Raw genomic sequence first — 24,501 nt, 5'->3', positions numbered from 1 at the left:
GTGTAAAAGTTCTGTGTCTGAGTATTCATGACAACCCTTTTGCCAAAAGCAGACAAAACTGCTGCTTGATATGCAAGGTAAATGGGTAACGAAAGGAGAGAGCTGCTTTACAGGAAGGCTTTGGGCTGCTTGGTCTGGGAGTGTTTTGGGGTAGAGCAGAGCCAGGGATAACTCATTCATGGAACTTCTGATAACTACTGCTTCCCTTCCCCCCCATCCCTTGCATTACCTTTGCTTACAAAGGAGAAATACAACTATCTGTAGGAAAAATGCCCGCAAACAGGGAGTGAATTACTTGTCTTTGAGTTTATTTTTTGGAGATTATGTTGGATTACCTCCCAAAAAAGGGAATGTGATTGGAATGGTGCAAGGGATTCCTGCTTCTGTAGCTGCTTTTTCTGGTTTCCTTCCTCACTGTTCCTTGGGCAGTTTGTGAATGTTCTTGTACAGTGTTGCTGCCTGGTATTGCTTCAGCAGGCTTGTAAAACCTGATACTTCCATGTGTACTTAAATGCTACAGTATTTTTACTGAGGTTATTGTGGGTTGCTCAGTTGTTTGTTGTTTTTTTAGTTTATGTTGTATATGAACATAGCATTTCATAGATTAAACAACAGACGTTTCCTTAAAGAGCAGGTATTTTCATTTTATTTCTTATTTTTTCCTTTCTTGTGTATCAGATCTTGGAGGAATACAAGAATTTTCATTTACCTTCCCCAGAAGTGTGAGGAGTCCTTTGTAGTGAGAAAGTCTCGGAAAAGTCAGTAATACTGACAAGTTGTGTCATGCTTTCTGCTTGCAGGTAGTGCCAGGACACGCTGGTCGTGCTGGTGTTGCTCACATGCTTTCTGTTACTACAAAGATAACTTGTTTCAGTCCGCAGTGCAGAAGTTGTGCTGTCTCTCTTGCATCCTTCCTAAGCGCGGTCCCCATTGAGCCGTGTGTGCCCTCGGCAGCGCTGCTCTGGTGCTGTTGGCCAACTCTCACCCCATCTTCTGCCGTAGTCTGGAATATTCCCGTGATTCCCTGCCCTACTGCAACAAGTTTGGGATGTGTAATTCTGCCAGCGTTTCCTTTCCTCTGTTCCTCCTGTCAGCATTTTGATTTCTGTGTTTCTCCTTTAGCACGATCTCTTTCTGCATTGCTCCCTTATTAATTTTACTCCGGTTTTTACACAACTCTGCTTTTTTTGCTGGGCTGTTTTTGAGGTGTTGTTGTAATTATCCTCCATTTTCTATGAGTTTTCACTGTTTCTGCTTTTGTATTTAGAGGAAAAAAGTTGAGGCCAAGCAAGCACTAAGGCTTGCTAGGGCTAGAATGATTGCTGTAACAGTACATGCATTCCTTGTTCCTGTCTCTGCAGTTACTCATTTGACAACATTCTTGAAAAAAATATAAAAAAACCAAACCTTTTTTAAACTAAAACTAAGTTGTGAGAGGATTCTGGGATGACTTTGGATGAATTAAAAATGGGAAAAAAAAAAAAAAAAATCTGTAAGTATTTTCCATTGGCTGAGATCACTGTTTGTGAAACAACATGGGACAGCGTTTGTTCCTCCTGCCCTGGAGGCTGGTGCTGTTTCAGTGGATCTGACTGCTGGGCAGTGCTAAATTCCTCTCGCTATCACTGCCCTTTGAACTGCGTGAGTGGGAGGGGTAAATCGTCAAAAGCACAGGCTGGCCTGAAGGGCTGCTGCCCTGCTGTTCGCAGCTCTCTGAGCGTGGTTGATGCTGTGGTGGCAAACAGTATCGGAGCTGGCTGAAATCCCTGTTCCCAAGATGATGGAAACTGAGAACTCAATCCAACTTCCTAACTTTTTTTTGTATTGCTCTATAATTACAAGACCTCCCAGATGTTCCTGTACATCGCTACTTACGGTCACTTCCCCAGCTCCAGAATCTGCTCAGTTTCATGTGAGAAACTCTACGTATTGTTCTCACTCACACAAGCTCTCTGTTAACTGTGGGACATGGGGAAGTATGAAAACACTGATTTACACACTCCTGTTTGGGAGAGTTTCAAATTATAGGTAAAAGCCTACGTTCATTCAGTAGAGAAAAATACTCAGCCTTTCTCTGGGGGCAAATAGCTTAATGGAGATTGCATGCTACCAGGTGATTAACTGATCTGAGGGAGAAGACAGGACTGTTTCTGTACATGCCAGCAATCTGAGAAGACTGGAGCATAGTGAGTTGCAGACTGATCAGAGACCTTTCAGTGAGGAGCAAAAGATGCAAAATTTACATTCCAGACCGATCTGATTTGGAGAAAGCTCTGTGGTGAAATGCAGTGAGCTGCCTCTTCCAGGATGCTCAGGAGCCACACAGCTATTCTTCAGCAGTGAGGTTTTGTATCTGGATGTGTTTCGGCTGCTGCTTGTGAGTAGTTCTCTTAGGTGCCTCCGTAGAGCAGGAAGGGAAGGCAGAATGGAGAAAGGATGGCAGCAGCTGGGAAAAGATAAGTGCTAAGGTAAAACAGAAAAGGAAAAAAAAAGTTTTTTTTTTAACAGTGGGAGAAAAGAAAACCCAGCAGAAAAGACTCCAGTATAGGAAAAATGAGGTAAAAAGAGGAAAACAATGATCATACTAGTCAAGCAGAAGATACTTATTTTTTGCTGCTCTTACAAACATTTTGGCGACAGTTGAATTTAAAACTGAATGATTTCTAATAATTGGTGTTGCCATTTGGAAGACAAATACATGTGGGGAAAAACAGTTGTATCTTATTCCTCTTAGGTGGTGTGCTTTATTTTTTCGTGTCGCAGTCAGGAGGGAAATCTGAGAGTTTCCCTGGAGAGGTGAAAATAATCTAATAAACATAGCTTGAATTACTGGGAAACAAATAGAACACCAAATGGTCTCCACCATTATGTCACCTTAAATCCCTGGCATGACTGCAGCTTGAATGTTGTGTACACTTCTGATTGTGCAGTTTCTTGAAAGGATACAGTGCATCTGTGAAACCGAGGTTAATCAGAGGCAGAAGGCTCTACAGAGCACACGAGATCAGGAGAACTGATTTCTCGGCTTAGGGAGAAGACCATTGCAAGAAGAGCTTCGAGAACTTGGAGAGATAACGAATGTTGTGCTGGTGACTGTGGGAAATGTAGTGCAGCCCAGCGTTTCCCACAGCTCTGAGGTCATCCAGTGAAACGCGAAGCAAGGTTGATTTGTCACATGCCCTGTTCCAGCAATAGAGAAGGCTATGCTACTGCTAGTTAGCTGGTTAGCTCCAACTAAAAGGCAGAAACATCAAGGAACGGGGCTGCAGTGTGCCGATGTTGTGGGGAGTCAAGACAGAGTGTGCCCTGAAGACTTAGCAGCCTGACTGTGCAGATGCATGGCTGATTTAATTTCTTACTACTGATCACAGCCAGCAATCCTCTTGTCCTGCTGGTCATCCTGCACACAGCTTCATGCTGGTACCAGTGCTTGTGCATTCACACAGTAACCTCCTCCACGTTAACGGATGATCTTGCAGTGCATTTTGTGTTGGCTTAAGTTTCAGCTCGATTCCCATGAGATGCAGCTCTTTGTGCGAGAGCGAGGGCCAGGGGAGGGACCACAACGGAGAGCTGAAAGGGAAATACTTAACCTTTCAGCAGCAGGATAAGCTTAGTAAGATCAGCTTAAACCAATCACAAATCTACACCTCCGTAATTTGGTGGGTGTTTTAGCCTAGTAAAAGCTAATGCTGGTACCAAAAGAATAAAAAAGGTCCAGTGTCTCCTTGGTTGTCTGTTCCAAAACCACCCTCATGCTGCTGGTCCCACAGTGAACTGGCACAGCAGCAGAAACCCTTCGTTTCCAGAGCAGTTGTCAGCTGGATCAGTTCCCTACTTGATTTCCTAAATTGCTGCAGAAAGTTTTGTTGGGGCAGAGAGAGGAATGTCACAGCCAGGTGCAGATGCTGCCAGCTTGATTCCATGGCAGCATCAGTTGATCCACTTCAGGGCTGAATGTGCTTGCTACATTACAGACAAGGTGTAGGCAACAGTGATAGATTTGAAAATGGTAAGAAATGAGAATTAAAAGGAAACCTGGACAAAGTAAATCTTAGCTTCTGTGCCTTTAAAAGCAAACAAGTACATATGCACAAACTTTATTGACTATTTTGTGGGTATCTAATAATGTTTTCAAAGAGATTTGGGAGGTGATGAATTTGACGAGTGTCGGTTCGTGTGAGGACACACAGAAGTCTGAGAGGAAAAGGCAGCTTACACTAACTGAAACGTGTGTGTCCTAAGACAATCCTGTAGAGCCTGTGGCTTGGGAGCAGGCATTTGGCAGTTCTGCACCAGAGTGGGACAACTTCAGAGCAAGGACAGCTCTGTACTGGCACTGCTTGGCTGTGGTCGTTTTCACTGCAGTTTAGAAGGTTACCAAGGCCAGCTGCCTGCTCTGCCTCTGCAGCACAGCAGCAACAGCAGGATGAAGGAGATGCCTTCTGTGTCAGGCTGCCACTGGCAGCACTTAATGATTTGAGTACTAATCAAATCGTTGATACAGCTTGCTGTGTGGTAGACAGCGTGTTTAGAAAAAGTAGAAGATTGCATTAGAAGAGGCAGATTGAGAAGCGGCTTGAGGGATTTGAATTTGATGAGAGTAGGTCAAAGAACTAAGATAGGAGAAAGGGCTTTGCTCTAGCATGACAGATGGGTGTGAGCCCGGCAATCCTTCCTTCAGTTGGGAAACAAATACTAGTTTCAGTGGCAGACATACAGCTTCTGGTAACAGGTACGGAAGTACTAAAGGCTGGCAAGAGCTGTCATAGGAAGGCTGTGTTCCTGGTGATTTGAAAAGTGGTAGTTAGTGTCCAAGTTTAAAATAATATGCACGTAGCAGTGTTAGGTCTGCCTACATCTACTGAGCTGCCTGATGTACAGGCAAGGTGTTGCCGTTGCTCAAAATAAATGAGAAGAAAAGGTGCATTAACTAGATTGATGGTGTCTGGGTATGTATCAGAAATGCAAATAATCACAATTGGACTTACGGAGTCAAAATGCTAAATAGGAACTGTCTACTTGTATAAAGATTTTCTTTGTTTCAATGAAATGCTGGTGTGAAAAATTCCCATGTTTTCATATGAGCTACAGTATCACTCTGTCATACCCTGCAGTGCCTCAGGACTAGGATTACTTCCTGACCAACAGAGACAACTTCTACTCCATCAACAGCACCAGCAATTCCAGCAATTACTAAGTACTCAGCAACTCACATCAGTAAGTTTTCCAGTTAATTATAACTTATTCTTCTTGTATAGCCTAAGGCATGAATAGATTCCCTACTCCAAAACAAACATTAGGAATGTGTTTAACTTGATATTACAGCTTTTGAAAATTTTCAGTTGTTTCAGTCTTTCAGGATGTCAGTCACACTACAGCTGCTGGGCTCCATGTATTGCTGTCAGAATTGCTCCCTGACCCCTTCAGTCCCGTTTTGCCCCTTGTGGGCCTGGTGCTTTGTGTCTCTCAGCATTTGTTGTGGGCAGTGGGGTCTGAGACCATTTGGTGGTTCTAACAATATGCAAAGTGAAGCTCTGTCGCCACTAGGGCTGCAGTGTGAAACATGTTGGGAATCACCACAAATTGTCTTTGCTCCCCTTTTCAGTAGAGGCACGTCATAGGTAACTGGTTTTGCTATTTGTGCCTTCAGTTGTGCACTGTTAGTACTGGTTTAATATTCTTCTCAGATATGTTTCTTTTGATAGGGACTTGCTGAAGCCAGCAGGCTTAGCTGAACTTCTGCTGAGCAACTGATTTCAGGAAGTTTATTAATAGACACTTTCTTCCCTTTCCTCCAGTCTTGTGGAACCTCGTTAGTGTAAAATAAATCAGCTGGGATTAGGTTAAGGGTTGTGCTGATGGAGGATACGCAAGAACCCAACGAGAAGATGTTACTCAGTAAATAATTTTTGGTTATTCCTCCTCCCTCTTCTCATTCCTCAAGGAACAACATCAGGCCCTTCTGTATCAGCTAGTACAGCAACACCACCACCACCAACACCACCATCAGTCTGAAGTACAGCAACTGCAGATTACTGGAGGAGCACAGATTCCCATAAACAACTTACTTTCAGGCACGCAGGCATCACCACTTAATGCAGCTTCTACCAACCCATTCCTGTCAATTCACGGAGATAATGCAGCTCAGAAGGTGACAGTAAGTATATTTCTCACCTCGTTTTCAATGGAAGCTTTGAAGTGCAGTTAATGAGCTTCAGAACTCATCCTGTAGGTGACAGACATCTTGTAGATGCCTTGTTGCACGCTCCTGCTTCCTGAATTAGGACTCCAGTGACTCCTGCCTTCCCCTTGTAACACCATAACCCAGTCCTCAGCCCTCCTCCTTCCCCAGCTTTGCATGTTGTCCTGTCGGTCCTCCCTGTTACCACTTCACTTGGAGAACTTTTCCTCACCGGCCTGCAGGGGTTGGCTGACAGCTTGTGAGATGAGGAGCCCATTGCTGGGACAGTGAAATACGTAATTGGAGAATGGTTATGTGTGTCTTGGATCTGGCATGGGAAAGTGAGTCTGTACACTGGCAGACTAAGCAACTCCTCCTTTGCTTGTTACAGCAATAAAACCTTTCCTGGACAGAAAAAAAGGCAAGACATTTTTTCCAGCAAAGATGTTCCATTTTCTTCAACTTTTGCCCTGTAACCTCCATCCCCAAGGGACGAATTCTTTCTTTATTACTCTTCAAGGAGTGAAAGAATAGACTTCATTCTCTCAGGGTCATACAATTAAGATAAGAGAGGATGAAGGGAAGGAGCATATGGAACTTGTAAAATCAAGAGGAGTAGAACAGGAAGACAAAGTTCCAGTATTTCTTGGAGGACTCATGAAGTGGCAACAGTAGCAAGAAAAAGGAAGCTTGTCTGCAACAGTAGGTGGGAAGAGTTCGGGGCCGCATTGGCTGCCCCTCTGCTCCTTGTTCACAGAGCCTGAGAATACGTTGGGGGCACCGTGGGCAGCTGGGCCTTGGATGGTACTTACCCAGAAGGAAGAGAGAGACAAAAGATGATGAATTTTTGAGATGATTTTCCTAAATTCAGTTCCCTTCTGTTCAGAAATATGGGCCTTTGCTTTTATTAAGCTGTGTGGGTGTCATCATTATTGCTTTCCAGCCTGGTCCTTTACTGTGATGCTGCAGACCATAGTGCAACCCACAGTATAGGGTAAGGTCATCTTTCCTGGTCACCAACTGGAGGAGCAGAAGGGCTGTAATCACAGGACTTTGCTCAGTGCTTTGGCTCCTTTTAGAAATGTAAGAGTTGGTTCTTGTATGTTTCAAATTTATCTCCATTTTATGCAAATTGGTAGTGAATGAGGTTGAGACCATGCATTTGCTTGGCACCAGAGCAAACCATTTTATGTGATGGACTTGCTTTGAATGGTTTGAAATGGCTCTTACTGGCTCTGGAGATGGTGGCCAGGCAGCAGTCATTTCACCAACATGCTGTTATATTTTTTTCTTATAAGATTTAGCTGTAAACAGTTCAAGGAAATCTGACAACATCTTCTAACTGAAACCCTTAGAAATATATACGTATTTTCTGAAATTGCTTTTTTTTTTTAATTTAAAGGTTAGATTTGAGAGAGATTGCATTTGATTGTTGAACTATTTTAATCCAAGAATTTAATGTAAACTCTCTGTCTGCAGAAAGTTTGGATGTTTCAACCTCACTTCAAATTGGAAGAGAGTTTTCAAACATCTCTGAGTGCTCAAAGATGAAGTGAGGCTTTTGCTCAGTTGGGTTCAGTATTTACAGGAAATGTCTTTCCCACAATTTATGAAAGAAACTCAACCGTGGCAGGGACAGAATGGAAACAGTATTTCTATGCTGTTGGAAAAGGATAGATTTTAACCCTCTAGGGGAACAGCGAAGGCCACCTGTTTTTCTTGACCATCATGGGGACACAAGAGCACACCAATAGCTGGGGCAGAAAGTCCTGTTGGAAATGAAAGCACAAGCCAAACTTGAGCATTGCAGTGTGAGCTCCAGCTGTGAGTTTTGCAAGTGTAGAACTGCTCCTGTAATTATTCTTTCCCACTTCTTATTCGGATACATAATCAGTCTTTGCTGTGCAAAAGTTCCCGACCCACTATTTAGATAGCTGAATTCACTTTACCTCGTCTGCTTTGTGTGCTGTGTATTTCATTTCTGCTTTATTTGCAGTTTGGCTTTACTTAGCTCTGTATTTTATAATCTGATTTTTAGAAGTATTTTCTCTTACACAGAGGCTCAATGATAAAACTGGACCAGTTGCATCAGAGAAGAGTTGACATTTGAGTGATACTTGAGAACTGCACGTCCTGCTGTGATAGCACTTCATCTGCCTGCAGACTGCAGCTTTCCTTTCTGCAGATACGAAGAAATGCAACAAGGAACTCTTACTGCACAGCAAAAGGTTAATAATTTTCATAAGGATATTTTTGGTAGGCTTTGATTTGCTTTCTTGTTGCACTAAAATGGATATAATTTTTAATGTTTGACTGTGAAATAGATAAAACTGCAAACCACAGTTATTTTGTCAGTCCAAAAATGGTAGTGAGTACAAGTTAAACCACAGAAAAACGTACACGACTTATCAGTGCTAATGTTAAACTCTAGAGGCTAGAGAACTGTCTGCAGGCACACGTTACCTTGATTTTGGAGCAGGAGGGTTTCTTTGTTTTGTTAATTAAAAAGCTCCACGGAAGCCCAAACGTAGCGTCTGATCTCTGCCGCAGTTGCAATCTATCCTTCAGACTAAGCTGGCAATGGCAGTCTGGACTTGCTGTTTGCTGTTTCCTTTTACACACACACACACACTCATTTGGAAATCTGACTCACGAGGGAATCTATTCTGAACTTTTATTCCTTTAAATTCCTGTTGTTATATAGTGGGAGTTTTTCCTGAGTAAGAATTACAGTATGGAATCCAAAGTTGATTAATTTTGGCGTAGGTTGTAGAGTGCTGAGGTTTTTAAAGGAACTGGTTTGGTTCCAGCAACAAAGTTTTCTTACCAGATGAGAAGGCCACACTGGAAGAATTAGGAGTAGTGTTTGGCCTAAACCAAGTGCCTGTTGCTACCTCCCTTCGTTGGAATGGCTGCCAACAGCTGACGATGCACTAGCCGTGTCCTTGTGAGCAGCAGTAAGAGTCGGTGTTGCACCAGCAGCCTTGTCCTTCTGCCTTTACTCCAAGTGTTTATACCACTGTAGATAGCTCAGGCAGATTGTTACCTGGGTCCTTTTCACTAATGAACTACCAAAAAGTGAGTGAGGGTTTCCCACTACAATTATCAATGGTCGAAACGGACGGGCTCGCGTTCAACGGTGGCTGATGTGATGGCGTGACTCGATGCAGGGTGGTGTTCAATTGGGGTAATGACCACTAATCAGTGCTACGGTGGGAATTATTAGGGGAAGAGACCCAGCTGTATTTAGACCTCCACTGTGTACTTATTTGGAAGAACATGTTAATTCTGCAATATGTTTCTTAGTTAAACATTGCACAGTTCTTACCTCATTTCTGTAAATAAAGTTTTGTGAATCTGTTTTGTATTGTGAAGAATTCATAAGAAAACATTGATATTTTGATTTGTAATATTTCTAATCAGTAGATTTAATTGAAGAAGTAAAAATAATTTATTTTTATATGTTTGGGGGAATTTTTTAAAAATGTCACAGATCACTTTTGTAGATACTTTACAAAAGTCAAACCGGTGGTTTATTTTACCCTCTCGCCCCACCGGTGAATATTCTGTAACAATTTGTACAAAAGGTAAGATGGAAATGTGCTGTTATTTTGACTAGGTGTAAAATTCCAAGTGTATGAAAAGATATGTACAAAGCTTTTGTTAATAAACTTTAATAATGTTTATAGTTGCACACTGGTTGTGTGAATGTGAGTCTTGCAGAAAACGCCGCCGCTGTGGCTAAAGTTGCTCTGGCTGCTACAACTCCATCCAGCAACTCTGCAAAGAGCTTTCTCAGTTCCAGCTTTCAGGAGCCACGGGTGGAGCTCCTTGCAGTGCTGCTTGGCTGCTGGCAGCCCTTTCTCCTTCACTCTGCAGAGAGTAGCTGCTGTGAAACTGCACAAGGGGTGAGAGGTGAGCTGCTGCACTGATGGCCCACGCTGATGCTGAGAGCTCCGTAGTGCCTGTGCTGAGATGATGGAGCGCTTTGGTCATTGCTGGAATTGCATTTTCTATAAAATGAGCTCACTTCTTTCCAGAAATTTTGTGTGCCGTCCATGCAGGTGTTGGTAAACACAGCAGGAGCTTCACTGAAGTTCCTTACAATTGTTTGTTCTTTGTGGCCCAGGCCTCAAACTGAGACAGCTTTTGGGACAAGCAGCTCTGAGCTGCTGCTGTCGGCTGTGCCACTTCTATGCTGCCTCCTCTGCTCCAGTTCTGAGGAGCAAACATTCCTATTTTCAAATGTGGAAAAGTGGAGTCCTGAAAGAAGGCTGGTAAGTGAACAAGCTCAGAATTAATAAAACATCTTTTTGTTAAAGCTGGATCACCACTAACCCTTGCCCATCTCAGTGGCTCTTTAGCAGCAGAGCCATCTAGGAAAGTTTCCCTTGTTGCTAACTGTTGATTGTGACTGTTCTGTGCAGTTGGGGCAGAGGCTGAGGAACAGTGGTTGTCACAAGCTCCACTGACTACGGACTGACAGCTCTAGAAGCAGGCACCATTTGCCCCCCTTGGGGAACGGCACTGCCCTCGTGCTTCTGTTGGAGCGGTCGGTACTCAGAGTTGTGGCATGTAAACTCTGGGCCCCTACATTTATGCTTCTTACTGCCTGAGGGAGGGGGAGAACAGCCCAAGGTGCACCCGCGTGCTTCCAAGTAATCCTGAGCACCCCTTCTACTGCAGTTGTGGAATTGAGCATTAAGTACCCGTAGCTTTATGGATCCTTATGGCAGAGATAAGTATCAGCCCCACAGTATCTTTTCCCTGCATTTTCTTCTAGAGGGACATGGTCAAGAGGGCAGTGTCCCTGCCTAGAGCAGGGAGTTGGAACTAGGTGATCTTAGAGGTCTCTTCCAACCCAAACCATTCTGATTCTTTAAGAGGGCCTACCTCATTTCTGCCATCTGTTTCCTGGTCAGATGCAGAGTAGCATGAAAACAACAAAGGTGGAGTGAAATTGCCAAATTCAGGGCAGTCTCAACTTCTCAATGTGTCAGAGGCTGGTGTCACAAGCCCAAGATGGTGGTGGATGTTGTACAGTGCTTGTATTTCTGATGGACAGAAAATCAGCAGGAAAGTAATGAAAAGGACTGTTCTGACATTAAGCAAAACTGATTTGCTCGCCTTTATAGAATTGGACCACATCAAAGCCAAGTTCACATGAAGGCCAGATGCAGTCAAAAACCAACCTTGTTTCAGTGACTTTGCAGATCCTGACATCAAAGATGCCGGTCTTTGGCAGCAGTTCAATAGGAACCATTCCCCATGCAGTGACACAAGAGCAGACCATGGGGCAGTTAGTTCTGCCAGCAGGATCGATGCACATCCCTTCCCCTGCCAGCTTGCTGCTACTTCTGCACCTCCATAGGCCTGTGCTGTGTGCAGGGTGTGCTTCTGGCCTGGTGGCCACCATCCATCACTTCCATCCAGGAATGGCCAACGCCATGTGTCAGCATTCCCACTCAGACCAGTGCCGTGAATGCTGTGCCTCTATTGCTTCAGAGATTCAACCTGACAGGTGTGACACAAGGAGGGGCAGCTGGGCCACGCCATAAAGGATGTGCCTTCAGATAAACTGTGTTTGTCTGTCACACTGGCGCTAACAAACCAGTTTTTTGTCAGGCGCACTGCGTGAAGTATCCCAGTAAGAATGGGCTAACCAACAAAAATGTTTCTTACCCATGAGAGGCGTGCACTCCCTTGATGTGTGCCTCCCTATGCAGAAGCTCCAGGGCGCAGAGAAGCTGAAGGTGTTGGGCACTCAGTGTAATGCAGGCAAGTCTCACACAGAGCTTGGATGTGGGTTTTAAAGATTTCCACTGATAAAAGCATCAAGTTCTTTCCAAGTGCGTACTCCTTTCCCTGTTATTTATTGTTACGTTCCACTCTTTCCTTACAGTCTAAGCTTAATTTCCATCTAATACGAAAAAACATTCCACATGTTAAAGAAACAAATACAGAACACTGCCATCTTTCCTCATCATTTCTCCCTTACAGTTTTATGGAAATGGGAACAAATGTGGTGAGATGCCCAGCATCTGTCAGCAGCAGCACAATGGGCAAACTGTTAGCAGGGACAGTATCAGCACAAAGGCTGGGACAGCAGCAAGGACTTCTGGCCATCAAGCTCCAAGTCCTGAGTTCTGATGTGCTCTTCTGATTTTTCATTTAATTTTAAGTTGAAACTCAAAGGCTCCTCAGAACCCTGGCTTAAATCAGAATGGGGGTGGTAAATAATTCTTTAAAGAATCTTTTTCTGCAAAATACTATAATCAGCGTTCTGATTTGCTGACATTGTTTTACAGCCCATTAAGTACCCACCGCCCCCATTTTTAAGGGTTAGCATAATTTTTTCAAAGTTAGTTATGAAATACAACGTAGCAGACAACGAATGGCAATTCTTACTGCCTGTGCTTCAAATGTGAAATCAAACTGAATGCAGCAGATATAAATACCAAATTACGAGGGATCTTTAAATGTCCTTATATTCTGTACCCACACTGGCTGTAACCAATGTTGCAGTATGCAGTCAGTGGGTTACCTGAAGGCCCACTCCTCTTTCAGACATCAGCACCTGTCCACGTAAGCAGCTCCTACACAAAAGTACACCTCCGTTCTGCAACACACAAAAGAGTTGGTAAGATGGCAAAAGATTTATTGATACTTTCTTTTACTAAGGCACGTGACGTATAGAAATACCGAGGTACAAAAATGCAGTTTCCTGCATACAAGTTTTACAACCCCATTTTGACAAAGATGATGTAGATTCTTCCGCTCAGAGCACTCAGCTTTTGGCCATTTTTTTCTTTTGTACCAGTTCAACAAGCAACTTGTATCTTGCTATACACTCCTCCTAAAAGGAAAACAAACGTTAATTTGATCAATTAGAGGAAAAGAAAGAAAACCAGAGCGTGGCACTTTTATAATGCAGGTAAAACTTAAAGCAATACCAAAGTTACTCATGCAGTGAATTTCAGAAGGATAATCTACATGTGTGAGAAGTGGATTAGAAAAACAAACTTTTGATTGACGTTTCTTATTGGGTAATTTCTCTCTTCCAAGAGCACACCACACCAAGAAATCCCCTGCCTGCTATTTCTATGCAATGCCTGTAAATGCACCTGTACAGTTGTACTGTACGAGCCCTTCCAGAACAGTTACTCAGGTGTGAGCCGCACTGCAAGGCACTTTGCTCTACTAAAGATGAGTTTCTGCAGCCATCTCGAGCAGCACCAGCTGCCATCTCTGCTGATGCACAGCTTCAGAGCCACAAAGTGCCTGCAGCCCCTGCCCACACCTCTTGCTTCCTCACTGTTTTTGGCACAAGTAAAATAAGGATTTTCTGCAGCTACAATGACTGAGCACACAGACGGAGCTAGCACAGCTCTGTCAATCACAGCCAATCCTATTTTAAAAAGTACACTTGCAAAAAGAGAGCATTTACAACCTGCAGCTGGATTACTTCGTGTGCTGCTGAGATGGGACGAGAAGGGTACGGTAAAAATGCAAGCAAAGGGGGTCATCAACAACTGGTTACCAACTCTGAATCAAAATTTGTTTCAAAATGTAGTTTGTCTGCAACAGAAAATCTGGAAGGCATAGGAAAGGGAGGTGTTCTGAATGAAACAGGAGTTACTTCAACATTTCTGCAACATATTAAGCAGACTGATCTAATGGAAAATACCTTCAGTAATCTGCAAATGTGACAGTAATGGTTTGACATCTTGACTGATGGCTAAGGTGAAGTAATGCCCCCACTTTGCTGCACTGCCCTTCAGTCTTTAAGATATTCATAAGTGGGTAGAACAAACATTTCCTCTTTATTTACATTCTAATTCTAACAACAGCAACTGTACCTTGCTTTTTCCAGGAACACATTTTGCTATTTTGTCCCAGCGGTCCGACGTTCCCTTTGGATACTGCTGCAAGGCCATTTCCAGAAGCTTCTGTTGGTTCTGAGTCCACAGTTCTTCTAAGGCACGGCTCTTCTCTCTTTTTCTGCCCTCGTCATCGCTTTCTTCCTCCTGTTCTGTGTTATCGAAATCCTTCTGGCGTCTCCCTCTGCCCTTCTCCTCCAATCCCTCTTTTGTTGCTGCTGGCACCATTTCGGGTGCTTTGGGAACCTTCCGCCTGCGATGCCTGGTCTCACCAGCACTGCCCTCCTTGGGATCCTGGGCATCTGTCTGTTCTGGGCTGTGACTGAAGTTCCCCTCCTCCTCCTCCTCTTCCTCCTCTCTTTCTCTCTGCGTGATGATGTGGTCTGGTAGATTCATGGAGACTCTGGCATTCTTGGAATTCTGGGCCAAGGTTTTAAGCTCGGAGAGCCTGGTGACACCTGTTTAAAGCACTGCTGTTATATTTCTAAATAAATAAACCATAAACAAGAGGTTCTACAAATAGCAGGTACTTGCAACAGCATGGAGAGCAGGTGAAGCCCTTACAGATCACGCTAAATTCCTCATGTTTATCCAGAAATCAAGGCATTTGTATGAAGCAACGAACTTAGTCAGATAGGAGCTCATCTGGTACATGTGAAGTAACAAGTAAATTACCACACTGACAAACAACAGAACAGAATCAACAAATGAACAAATCACAGAATCACACAATCACAGAATGGCCAGGGTTGGAAGGGACCTCAAGGATCATGAATCTCCAAACCCCTGCCACATGCAGGGGCACCAACCTCCCCCTTTAACCAGACCAGGCTGCCAGGGCCCCATCCAGTCTGGCCTTGAACACCTCCAGGGACGGGGCATCCACAACCTCTCTGGGCAGCCTGTGCCAGCACCTCACCACTCTCTCCGTGAAGAATTTCCCCAACATCCAACCTAAATCTTCCCTCCCTCAACTTAAAACTATCTCCCTATGTCCTACCGTTATCAATCCTTTCAGAGAGTTGATTCCTCTCCTGTTTCTAGGCTCCCTTTATATACTGAAAGGCTGCAATGAAGTCACCCTGCAGCCTTCTTTTCTCCAGGCTGAACGAGCCCAGCTCCCTCAGCCTGTCTTCGTAGGGAGTTGCTCCAGCTCCCAGATCACCTTTATGGCTCTCCTCTGGACCCTCTCCAACAGCTCCCTGTCCTTCCTGTACTGGGGGCTCCAGACCTGGACGCAGTGCTCCAGATGGAGCCTCACAAGAGCAGAGTAGAGGGGGACAATCACCTCCCTGTCCCTGCTGGCCACCCCTCTTCTGATGGAGCCCAGGATACCATTTGCTTTCCGAGCCGCAAGGTCACAACTGCTGGCTCATGTTAAGTTTTTCATCCATCAGGACCCGCAGGTCCTTCTCTGCAGGGCTGCTCTCAAGGACCGCTCCTTCCAGCCTGTATGGATGCCTGGGATTCCTTCAGCCCAAGTGCAAAACTCAGCACTTTGCTGTGTTGAACTTCATCAGGTTCACCTGGGTCCACCTTTCAAGTCTGTTGAGGTCCCTCTGAACAAAGCCCACACTAAACTGAATAAGAAGGGCTGGGAGGAGGTATCTACAAAGGCAGCATTCCCTCAGAGTATGTCAGGTCTTCTCCTTGTTTTTAGCAAGGCAGGCTGCAAGAATCTCTGCAGAACACATGCTGAAAGCGACCGAATGCACCCGTGTGCATGCAGTATCTAAACACAGTGCTCCCTACAAGTGGTGAGGAGTTGGCAGCACACACCTGGTGTATATGTCACAGAGTCCTTCACCTGTTTGGCTTTCATGGTGACCTGCATAGAAGACAGAGAAAAAATGGGACTATTAAAAAATTACATTTATCACACGAGAATCCATATATGCAGAATCCCTGCTTTGTCCCCTCTCTTAATATCTAAATCTGTGACTTGGGGAGAACTAACAGCACAATGAATGTTTTCCTCACTGAATCACACAGAATCACAGAAAGGCCTGGGTTGCTGGAAGGGACCTCAAGGATCATGAATCTCCAACCCTCTGCCACAGGCAGGCTCAACAACCTCCACATTTAATACCAGGCCAGGCTGCCCAGGGCCCCATCCAGCCTGGCCTTAAACACCTCCAGGGATAGGGCATCCACAACCCCTCTGGGCAGCCCCACCAAGAATGTGGAGCTTTGCCAATTTGCAGACCTCAGTGCAGACCACATAGAACACAGACTCAAATTAAAGTACTTGGATTCTTAATTGCTTAAGAAGTGTGCTGTGTCAATGACCTGCAGGATTCAAGTCTCATGTAAAAACATTTTAAATGTCTTTTTTTTTTTAAGAATGTGAGCAAAGCTATACACTGAAATTAAGCAGTCTGAGCCACCCAAACAAAAAATAAAACAGGGCACTTACAGAGGTAACAGAGCACACACGTGCAATGGGGACACCCCGCTGTCCGTACCCAGGGCTGCAGATGTGAACAGCCCATTGGACTTCATTCTGCACTGAGCAGCACATTGCCACTTGAAGTCAGAAATTCCCACGTGTGTTCCCATTCATCCTCGAATGAATCACTTCTGGAGCCCTGCACAGACCTCTGCTGTCCTGGCTGACCATGCTAAGGGCAGCAGACTCCTCTCCCTACGCAGAGCAGCGCTGGGGGAGAACAGCCCACACCGTGCAGCACTTCTCTAAAGAACAGGAAAGATCTCCCCCATAAATTAAACCACATTTTCAGGGATGATTAAATTTAAATGAGAACTCCACGGACAAAAAAAAAAAATTCCTTGCTCTAATTAACCAAAGTCTTTATCCAGAGATAGACATCTGGCATAAAAAAACCCAGTCCTACTGCTGCAGTGTGATAAACTTTTAATCGTTTGAAGAGGAGAAGCCTAAGAACACCAAGATGAGCACACGATTCGAACCAGCACCAAACCTTCTGCCATCTGCACGGTGCCAAAAACTGATGGACCCCCACTGAAAGGGACAACCCACTAACAAAGAATAAGCAACTCTCCTCAAAGAGCTGAGAGTCTAAATTCATCCAAACCTAAATATCCGAGTTCCCCTTCCGCTGTTAGCAGAACAGCTCTGTGCGCCCGCACTGTAAAAGGCGAACTGGAGGGGAACCCATTGCTGACTGCTGAACACAACTCATCCTACGCAGTGGCCTGTTGCGCATCTCCGAAATTATCTTCATCTAAAGCAGATTATAATGATTACTTTGAAAAGTGAGGAGAACTGGTCATGTGAGAGCGCAGCGGATCGTTCAGAGCTGCAGTGATGCAGGGGATTCACCACAAGTACAACGAAGCACTGTCTGTGCTCACATATTCCAGACAGCTGACACTAACCCAGTCTGCTATTTTTAAACTTCCTTCCAAGACTTGCAAGCTGCTCAGATGACCAAGAAGAGAGGAAAAGAGACAGGACATTTCCCTGAGCCAAAGAGAGCCAAGCAAGCAGCCAGCAGCCTCAACGCCACTGTTCTGCCTTCTGCGTGCTGAAGCAGCGATGTCGCAGCAGGCTGCCAATTACTGCCTCGTCCTTCAACCTGGGACTACACATGCAACAGAAACTTACATTGGAAGAGGTGCAAGTCAGCATCCTGGATTCGAGTGCCCTTTACAGGATGGATGTTCCCAAATTAGGCTAGTGCTGGTATCCAACAATAGACAGAAGTTTTGCTGCATGTTGCATCCAACTGAATTAGAATCTAAAATGGCTCTCTCCACTAGAGCAGTGAAGGACTTCAGCTTACTCCAAGATCCTGACGGTATTTCACATTCCTCCATATGTGAGAAATACCAGCCTCACCTCAGCCTGTCCTTCTTTGAGTGACTCCAGCACCAGTATCTTTGCAGGCCCAGTTTTACAATCTGTACTAAGTTACTGCACCTATCGCGCAGGACTTTTGTAGGCACTATGATAATCGTTTATGGACTTTCAATTTGAACATTCAGCAGGTAGTCCAGAAACAAGAGCTATGTGTAAGGTTTGGATATTGAGAATCTACGATACCAGGTCCTGAACAAGCTCTGTCAAACACCAACTGCTGACATAACTCCGACAGCTCACCAACAGCATCACTACCAGCATTCCCATATTCCATAAGATGATTTAGCTATTATCTGTTATCCTTTCTTCCTCACTTTTTTTTTTTAAATCAGCTTTCTTCTTTTCTAGTTGTTATGCAAAATCCTTGTTTACTCCAGCTCCTCTCACTCAGAGCTCAGGTACCACGTATACAGACTTAGGACTTATTTGTCCATCAGCTCCAACTGTCACTGCTGTTACAGATGCTGACACAGGTGAAGAATCGTAACATGTCAGCATTAACCCATTAAGGATTATGAGGAACCCATCCTATGGAATGTATGAAATCTGTATTTCACTTTGATCTGTTTGAGTTTAATCACTGCTCTTGCCACTCACATTTGCAGTCACCTCTGGTGCCAGCTCCTCCATACAGTGACAGCCCTAACATCAATCACTGCTTACCAGTGCTGAGCAGGGTTATCTACTGGGTAGCTCTTAGCAGTTATTTTGCAGAGCAGAAGTTGCTCCGTTGCATTCTGAACTCTACTTCTTATCATAACTTGCTTCGATTTATTACTCTTTCATTCAGCAGCAGATAACATACTCGGAAATACTATTATTCAAAGCATGAAGCAGTTGTAGCATTATGCTTCTAATTATTACTGACAGTTGCTAGTGCATAATGCTATAAATTATAGTTGTAATGGATACTGCACTGTGAGTTTTATCATTACTGTAAAAAGTTGTGCTAAAAGCCTGCTGTTATTTGACAACGGCTTTCATCAAAGTATTAGTCAGCTCTGAAGAAAACCTGGCTCTGGGAACACCTTAAATAATAAACATCATGACTCTGAAATGTATTTAAAACAGAAGAGGGCAGTTCTCCTATTTCCACAAATAATTTTACTGCTGGAAAGGCATACTGCATTATTTTATAGGAATCAGCTTCAATCTTTGCTGTTTCTACACCCAAACAACCCAGGCATCCCTGTAGTTCTCTGAAGTTAACACAAGTCACAAATGAAGTGAGGTAATCAAAAACACAATGAAATATTTTCTTAGACAAAGGAAGATGAGAAAAAATGTTTGCTACAAGCAATCATTACTGAAATAGACAGTGAACAGTCTGACTGTGGGACACACAGAAAGAAGCCACAGGAACAGTTTGCTTCTGTGAACTCCTGTCTGAATTCAGTTTCAATCGCACTCCAGCTACAAAAAGATCTTACTGAAAGCTCGGATTAGCGGGATGATTTTATGCAATGAAAGCCAGGCAGAGCTGGCTTCCTCTTGTACTCCTGACAATTAGCCTGGATCACAAGACCAGTTGCTACTCAACAAGACACCTAGCAGTAAAAACATTCCTCATCCTGACCAACCTGATGTTAAATCTCGTTACCCTGGACACCTGCCACCTCCTTCAGATGGGACAATCAATGCATCAGACACGTACGGGAGAAAAAAGTATTATTCAGAGTCAGCTTAAAAGGCTTTTGGCAGCATAGGCAAAATTCAGGTTTGCTATCACATGGGTGAGAGGCTACACTTTTTGTCCTGCCGGGAAGGCAGGCAGAAAAAGGCACGGAATTGTGACTGGCCTAGGGGTAAAACCCTGTAAAGTCAGGTACAGTGATCTTACCTACGCTGAACAGCCAGAAACAGCCCATTTGCAGAAGGTGAAGATCGAATTCCCCATTCCCACAGCAGCAGCCACAAAATAAGCTGGCCCTTCCACAACCATGGTCAGCCCCCCTTTGCAGGGCTCTGCAGTGGCCAATGAGGCTTTGAGGCCTTTCCCACCCTGCTGCCCCCAGGCATTCCTCTTCTGGATACAATACTATTCTGATCAGGGCTGCGCCAGGTAAGTACAGAAGTACAAGTCTCCTGTGTTCTGAAAACACTCTGAAAAACACGAGTAGACAAAGAGATAACTCATGTCATTTGGCTCCCAGATATATCTAACTTTGCAAAGCAGGACGACATGTTGGTGTGCTGCTGCCAACCCAACACACTGACAAAGCTGTTTACTACTCTTTGCATCTTCCTGAGCAAAAGCTATCTACGATGCTACCTGAATTTCTCAGCATCATCTACCAGAGACCTGCTGTCTCCTAGCAGTGTTCTGCACAGCCAGTTGTTACCTTTCTGCTCTTCATCTATTTATGTTGAGCAAAAACATCCAAGATCTGTGGAATTATAGAAAAAAGTATAGGTACAGCCTGGAAGCAGTGAAGCTAATATGCAACAAAGTGAAATTTTTTTGAATCTGTGAGGCTAATTAGAGCCAAAATCACATTGTTCTCAAAAAGGAAAGCCAGATACAGAAGGACATTCAATTATTTCCTGCTCTTGTCCAAGAAATAGACTTTGCTGATCTTTAGAAACAGTGCAGAAAAAGCTGCCAAATTCGAGGTTCACTCCTTATAGGCAAAGCATTACTTGTTGCACTGAATTGATATCCCAGTCTAGATCTAAACAGCTTATTCACAGCAACCATAATTGTATCAAGAATGGTTTGACCCAATTCAGCAAACTATAGTGACTCACTGTTTTATTTTCATGTGGCAGACTCAAAATTTGTCGCTTTATAAAATGCCTTCCTGTAAATTTACTAAAAGATTGCTAGAACTGTCTTCCAGCTTTAGCAGACTGGTGAAACATCAAGCCAAATCATTCTGCTGCTTTTCTTTTTAAACAACTTATTTCCAACTTAGTAGATCTCTAGAAATGAAGTAGTATAAATTAGAAGACATACTTTTGCTCTGGCCCTGCTTCTAACCATTTGCTTAGTAGATTGTTACCACTTTTTCCAAAAGTGTGCAATATAACCAGTCAATGAGGCCAACAAGCTTTTGTTCTTGAAAGTACTGAGAGACAAATTACGAACTGGATTTGCTTAGATCAGCCACTGCCAGCCTGCAACAGTATGGCTTTCTTATGGTTACGACCTCTGAAGCTGTGTGTGATTGCAAACCTTGCCACAGCCAACGAGAGCAGGCAGCTACAGCAGAAACACCACAGCTATGTGTTTTGTGATGAGGCAGTCTAAGACGAGGCCTAAAGCACTGCGTTTAGAACATCAGTTGCTCTTTAGGTGCCTGAAGAGTTAATTTAAAGCAGAAGAATAATTGCTCCCTTTTTTCAGGACTAAGAGGAAGAACTCAACGCCCAGAACTGTCATGATATTGGAGACTTCAAACTACGCCTCTTTTTTCTTTGACAGTCAAAATCTACGTTTGCGAGTCTTCAGCTCAGTACTGTGGAAACTCAGGTAACACAGAGGAGCTGGGCTCAAACGCCCTTTGCAAGAATTGCTTGGACATTTTATGACCTTTGGTGCAAAATGCATTACCTTTCCTAAGAGCTGGAAGATTTGAATTCTGCAAAGGAATTTAAACTCAGCTTGTCAGGATGTACATGGAATGTTTTGTTATTCAAGCTACACTGCAAAGTTATAGCAGCATTGTCCTGAACCTCTGTATAAGACATGTATTTGAATTAAAGTTGGTGTCCCACTGGCTTCTGCAAATAGCTTTCTCCTTTAAGTGACAGGAATGCTCTTGTCATGCCTAGCAAGAAGGAAATCAATCTGTTTTGTATTTGGGTATAAAGTGCTCCACGCTGCCTGATTCTACAAACACGGCCGAGTCAGTTGTGACAGTGCAGACAAAAACTGCGCAATCACAGAACTGTGAACAGCAGCCCTCGTGCAAAGCATCCACAGGCATGTTGGTGTGCCTGCAGGATCACACAGGTGTTCTGAAGACTTCACTCTTAGACTGAGGGATCTCCACAACCTACATACCATCTAAACCCCATCTCAGATATTCATAACTGCTTTCAGACCTTGATCCAGAGCTAGGTCTTTATACTCCAATAAGCAACCAGAACAACTATTGATTACATAAATATACGCAAGCTGCTGAGAGGGACTGCTTCACAGCAACCACAACTGGAGATCACAGTAACCAAGTTAACACACACACGGTATACCAAATGAAACACAAAACAGACTTAGGAAAAGCTTAATCTCCAGAAGCAAAAAAGCCCTAATAAATTCATTAACTTCTGCATATTAATTACTTCTCATGTAGATGTTTTCTCGCTGGCAATGTAACAAGCTTGCACTTGCCAAAAATGAGAGGTGTATCATATAATGGCATATAAACATGCAATGAGTGTGAACTCACACAGTTAGACTTAAGGCTGAAACCACTGCTTGGAGAGATGAGAAAACACAAAATAAGCACTCTCCCCCCAGTCTTGTGCTTTCAGGTTTCACCATAATTCAGGATGTCTGCTCCAATACATACACCTGTCTATTGTTTTGCTTTCTGCCTTGTCCTTTTCTATACAAGCAGCAAATCCCTATCACTCTGTTTTTGCAACACAAATGCATGAGATTAGTGACTGCAGGAGCAAACAGAATCAGTTTAAATCCTGTAAGACAAGTGAATGATATTACTTCACAAGTATGAAATCTGAGATCTCTTTGCCTTTAATTTAAAAAACCTGTACCTAATAATCACATTAAAGTCTGTTTGGCATGCCAGACAGCTTTTACTTCCTCTGTTATTTTTACAATTTGAATGTCCTTTGTAGTTACTGAAATTAATTTATGCCTTTCAGCAAATATTTTATTTTTTTTAATCTGTAAGGGTAGGCATTGTCAAGTAAAATATGCTGCTATAATTCCACACGTAAGTGCTTTTCCTCAATCTCAGTTCAACAAAAGCCAGCCATCATTATAAATCTTCATAAAGCACAGCATTTGTCAAATCAAGGAATGTAATTTTTGCAGAAATAGTCACCTTGAAATTCTATTCGTAATTTATTCTATGTTTTAGGGTGTTTTCAGTATTTAGGAAATTCAAACCTAACTTTTTATTTTGTTTTAAAAGGTCAATTATTTCCTTAAGTATTGGAGGACAGGAATGAGAACTAACCCTGGAGCAACAAATTCAGCAAGGAAAATGGGTCAAAGAACAGATGTTCAGGGGATGGCAGAGAGCAGTGGTACAGGTAACCAGGTCAGCCGGCAGGAACTCTGATTAGAGTTAACTGAACTCCATTTCCCTTTCATAATCAAAATACTTGAAAATCTAATTCATACCACCAGCCAACTGCAGTAAAAATGACTTAAAAAGCTGTAGCAGCTTTTGGTTGTGAAAGCAGTAAGATTTCATTATACTAAGCTGGCTGAAAGTCATCTTTATGGGAAAAGGTTGATAAATCCCCCATATGCACATATTAAAATGTCAATTAGCCATTTAAATAATGAAACATACTGATAAAATGAGCACAATTGCATCCATTTTGGGTTGACTATTAATTAGCTGTTGAAGGATGGTTTCCAGGAGAGAGACAAGATAAGAAATACCCTATAGTTGATATGACCAAAGTTAGAGCAACACCCTTCTCACAGCATGCCTACACCATGGTAGCAAGCCTAAGGAAGCTGAGCTGAAGGAATACGCTGCAAAGATATTTCTGCTGGTATCACAAGACAGCACAAATAGAAACAGTACAGCTGTATGAGTTCAGATGCACTACAGTATGGACACAGCTGTTTATTGTTGGATTTTGGCTGGCACTTTCCCACTGTCCTGAATCACATTGTGTAGAAGCATCTGTTTGGACAAGGCATCTGGTAGACAGATCCGTATAATGAGTCTTATTCTTGTTTGTGAGATATTTTGGGAAATAACAAAATTAACAGACTTAAATGCCTACAAAATAAGAAAACAATCCAAACTCAACTGATTTTAGTAACTGTATAAAAGAAAAAGCATCTGAAAGATGACTTTGCAAGGAATTACTGAATGTAAGAACCACCAAGCTAAGGTACATGCAGTGATTAATAACCATCTTAGTGACTATCTGGCTTTAATTTTACATTTTTTAAAATGAGTTCACACATGCTTCCAATTGTAGGAACGTTTTGTTTCCTCCCCCTTTCCTCCTAGATAGCTTGCACTTGCTAGTCTAATCACAGACCATATGAAGAGAAGGACCTAACCTGAGGCAGAATCTTTATATCGATGTCGTTTCTTGCAGATGTTTCCCTAACCCATTTTTTAAAGACTTTCAAAGGTGGATACTCCACAGCAGCTTATTCCACTGCTTTACCATGCCTTTTAAATCTTTGCCCCTTCATGGCTTACTCAGATGTGTATGTTCAAGTTCAGGTAACTACTTCTTGCCCTATAAAGCTGATATTGAGTGCAAACAACTTCCTTTTTGCAGTTCTCTCTTCAGATAGTTGAATGCCTACATCTTATCTTCTTTCTGTTCACAGCCCATAAGAATTCCTTCACAATCTTTTCCAATAGATCTCTAAAGATCAGCCACTCTCCTTATTCTCTTCTGGTCTTGTTACACTGAATCATGCT

General features: G+C 43.2%; 2 protein-coding genes across 5 annotated transcripts in view; one reads left to right on the top strand and one right to left on the bottom strand.

Moving 5' to 3' along the window:
- The window catches only part of MLLT10 (MLLT10 histone lysine methyltransferase DOT1L cofactor), a 113,584-nt gene extending 103,706 nt beyond the window's left edge, over positions 1-9,878 (top strand). For 3 of the 4 annotated variants that reach the window (XM_052696286.1, XM_052696284.1, XM_052696287.1), the window contains 3 exons: positions 5,118-5,220; positions 5,948-6,160; positions 8,226-9,878. In XM_052696286.1, coding sequence (XP_052552246.1) covers positions 5,118-5,220; positions 5,948-6,160; positions 8,226-8,294 — 385 coding nt within the window. In that variant the 3' untranslated portion in view covers positions 8,295-9,878. The remainder of the gene's footprint in view (positions 1-5,117; positions 5,221-5,947; positions 6,161-8,225) is intronic. The other variant, XM_052696285.1, reaches the window with a different exon arrangement.
- Positions 9,879-12,825: 2,947 nt separating this feature from the next.
- DNAJC1 (DnaJ heat shock protein family (Hsp40) member C1) overlaps positions 12,826-24,501 on the bottom strand; it is a 93,788-nt gene continuing 82,112 nt past the window's right edge. Inside the window, exons 10-12 of the mRNA XM_052696288.1 lie at positions 15,844-15,892; positions 14,044-14,522; positions 12,826-13,040 (exon numbers count right to left, since the gene is read on the bottom strand). Of these exons, the coding sequence (XP_052552248.1) occupies positions 12,972-13,040; positions 14,044-14,522; positions 15,844-15,892 (597 nt within the window). The 3' untranslated portion in view covers positions 12,826-12,971. The remainder of the gene's footprint in view (positions 13,041-14,043; positions 14,523-15,843; positions 15,893-24,501) is intronic.

This window comes from Tympanuchus pallidicinctus, unplaced genomic scaffold (assembly GCF_026119805.1).
Source record: "Tympanuchus pallidicinctus isolate F22 unplaced genomic scaffold, pur_lepc_1.0 scaffold3, whole genome shotgun sequence".
Lineage (NCBI taxonomy): Eukaryota > Metazoa > Chordata > Aves > Galliformes > Phasianidae > Tympanuchus > Tympanuchus pallidicinctus.
Note: the sequence above shows the minus strand (reverse complement) of the source record. Positions and strands in the feature narration are given on the sequence as shown.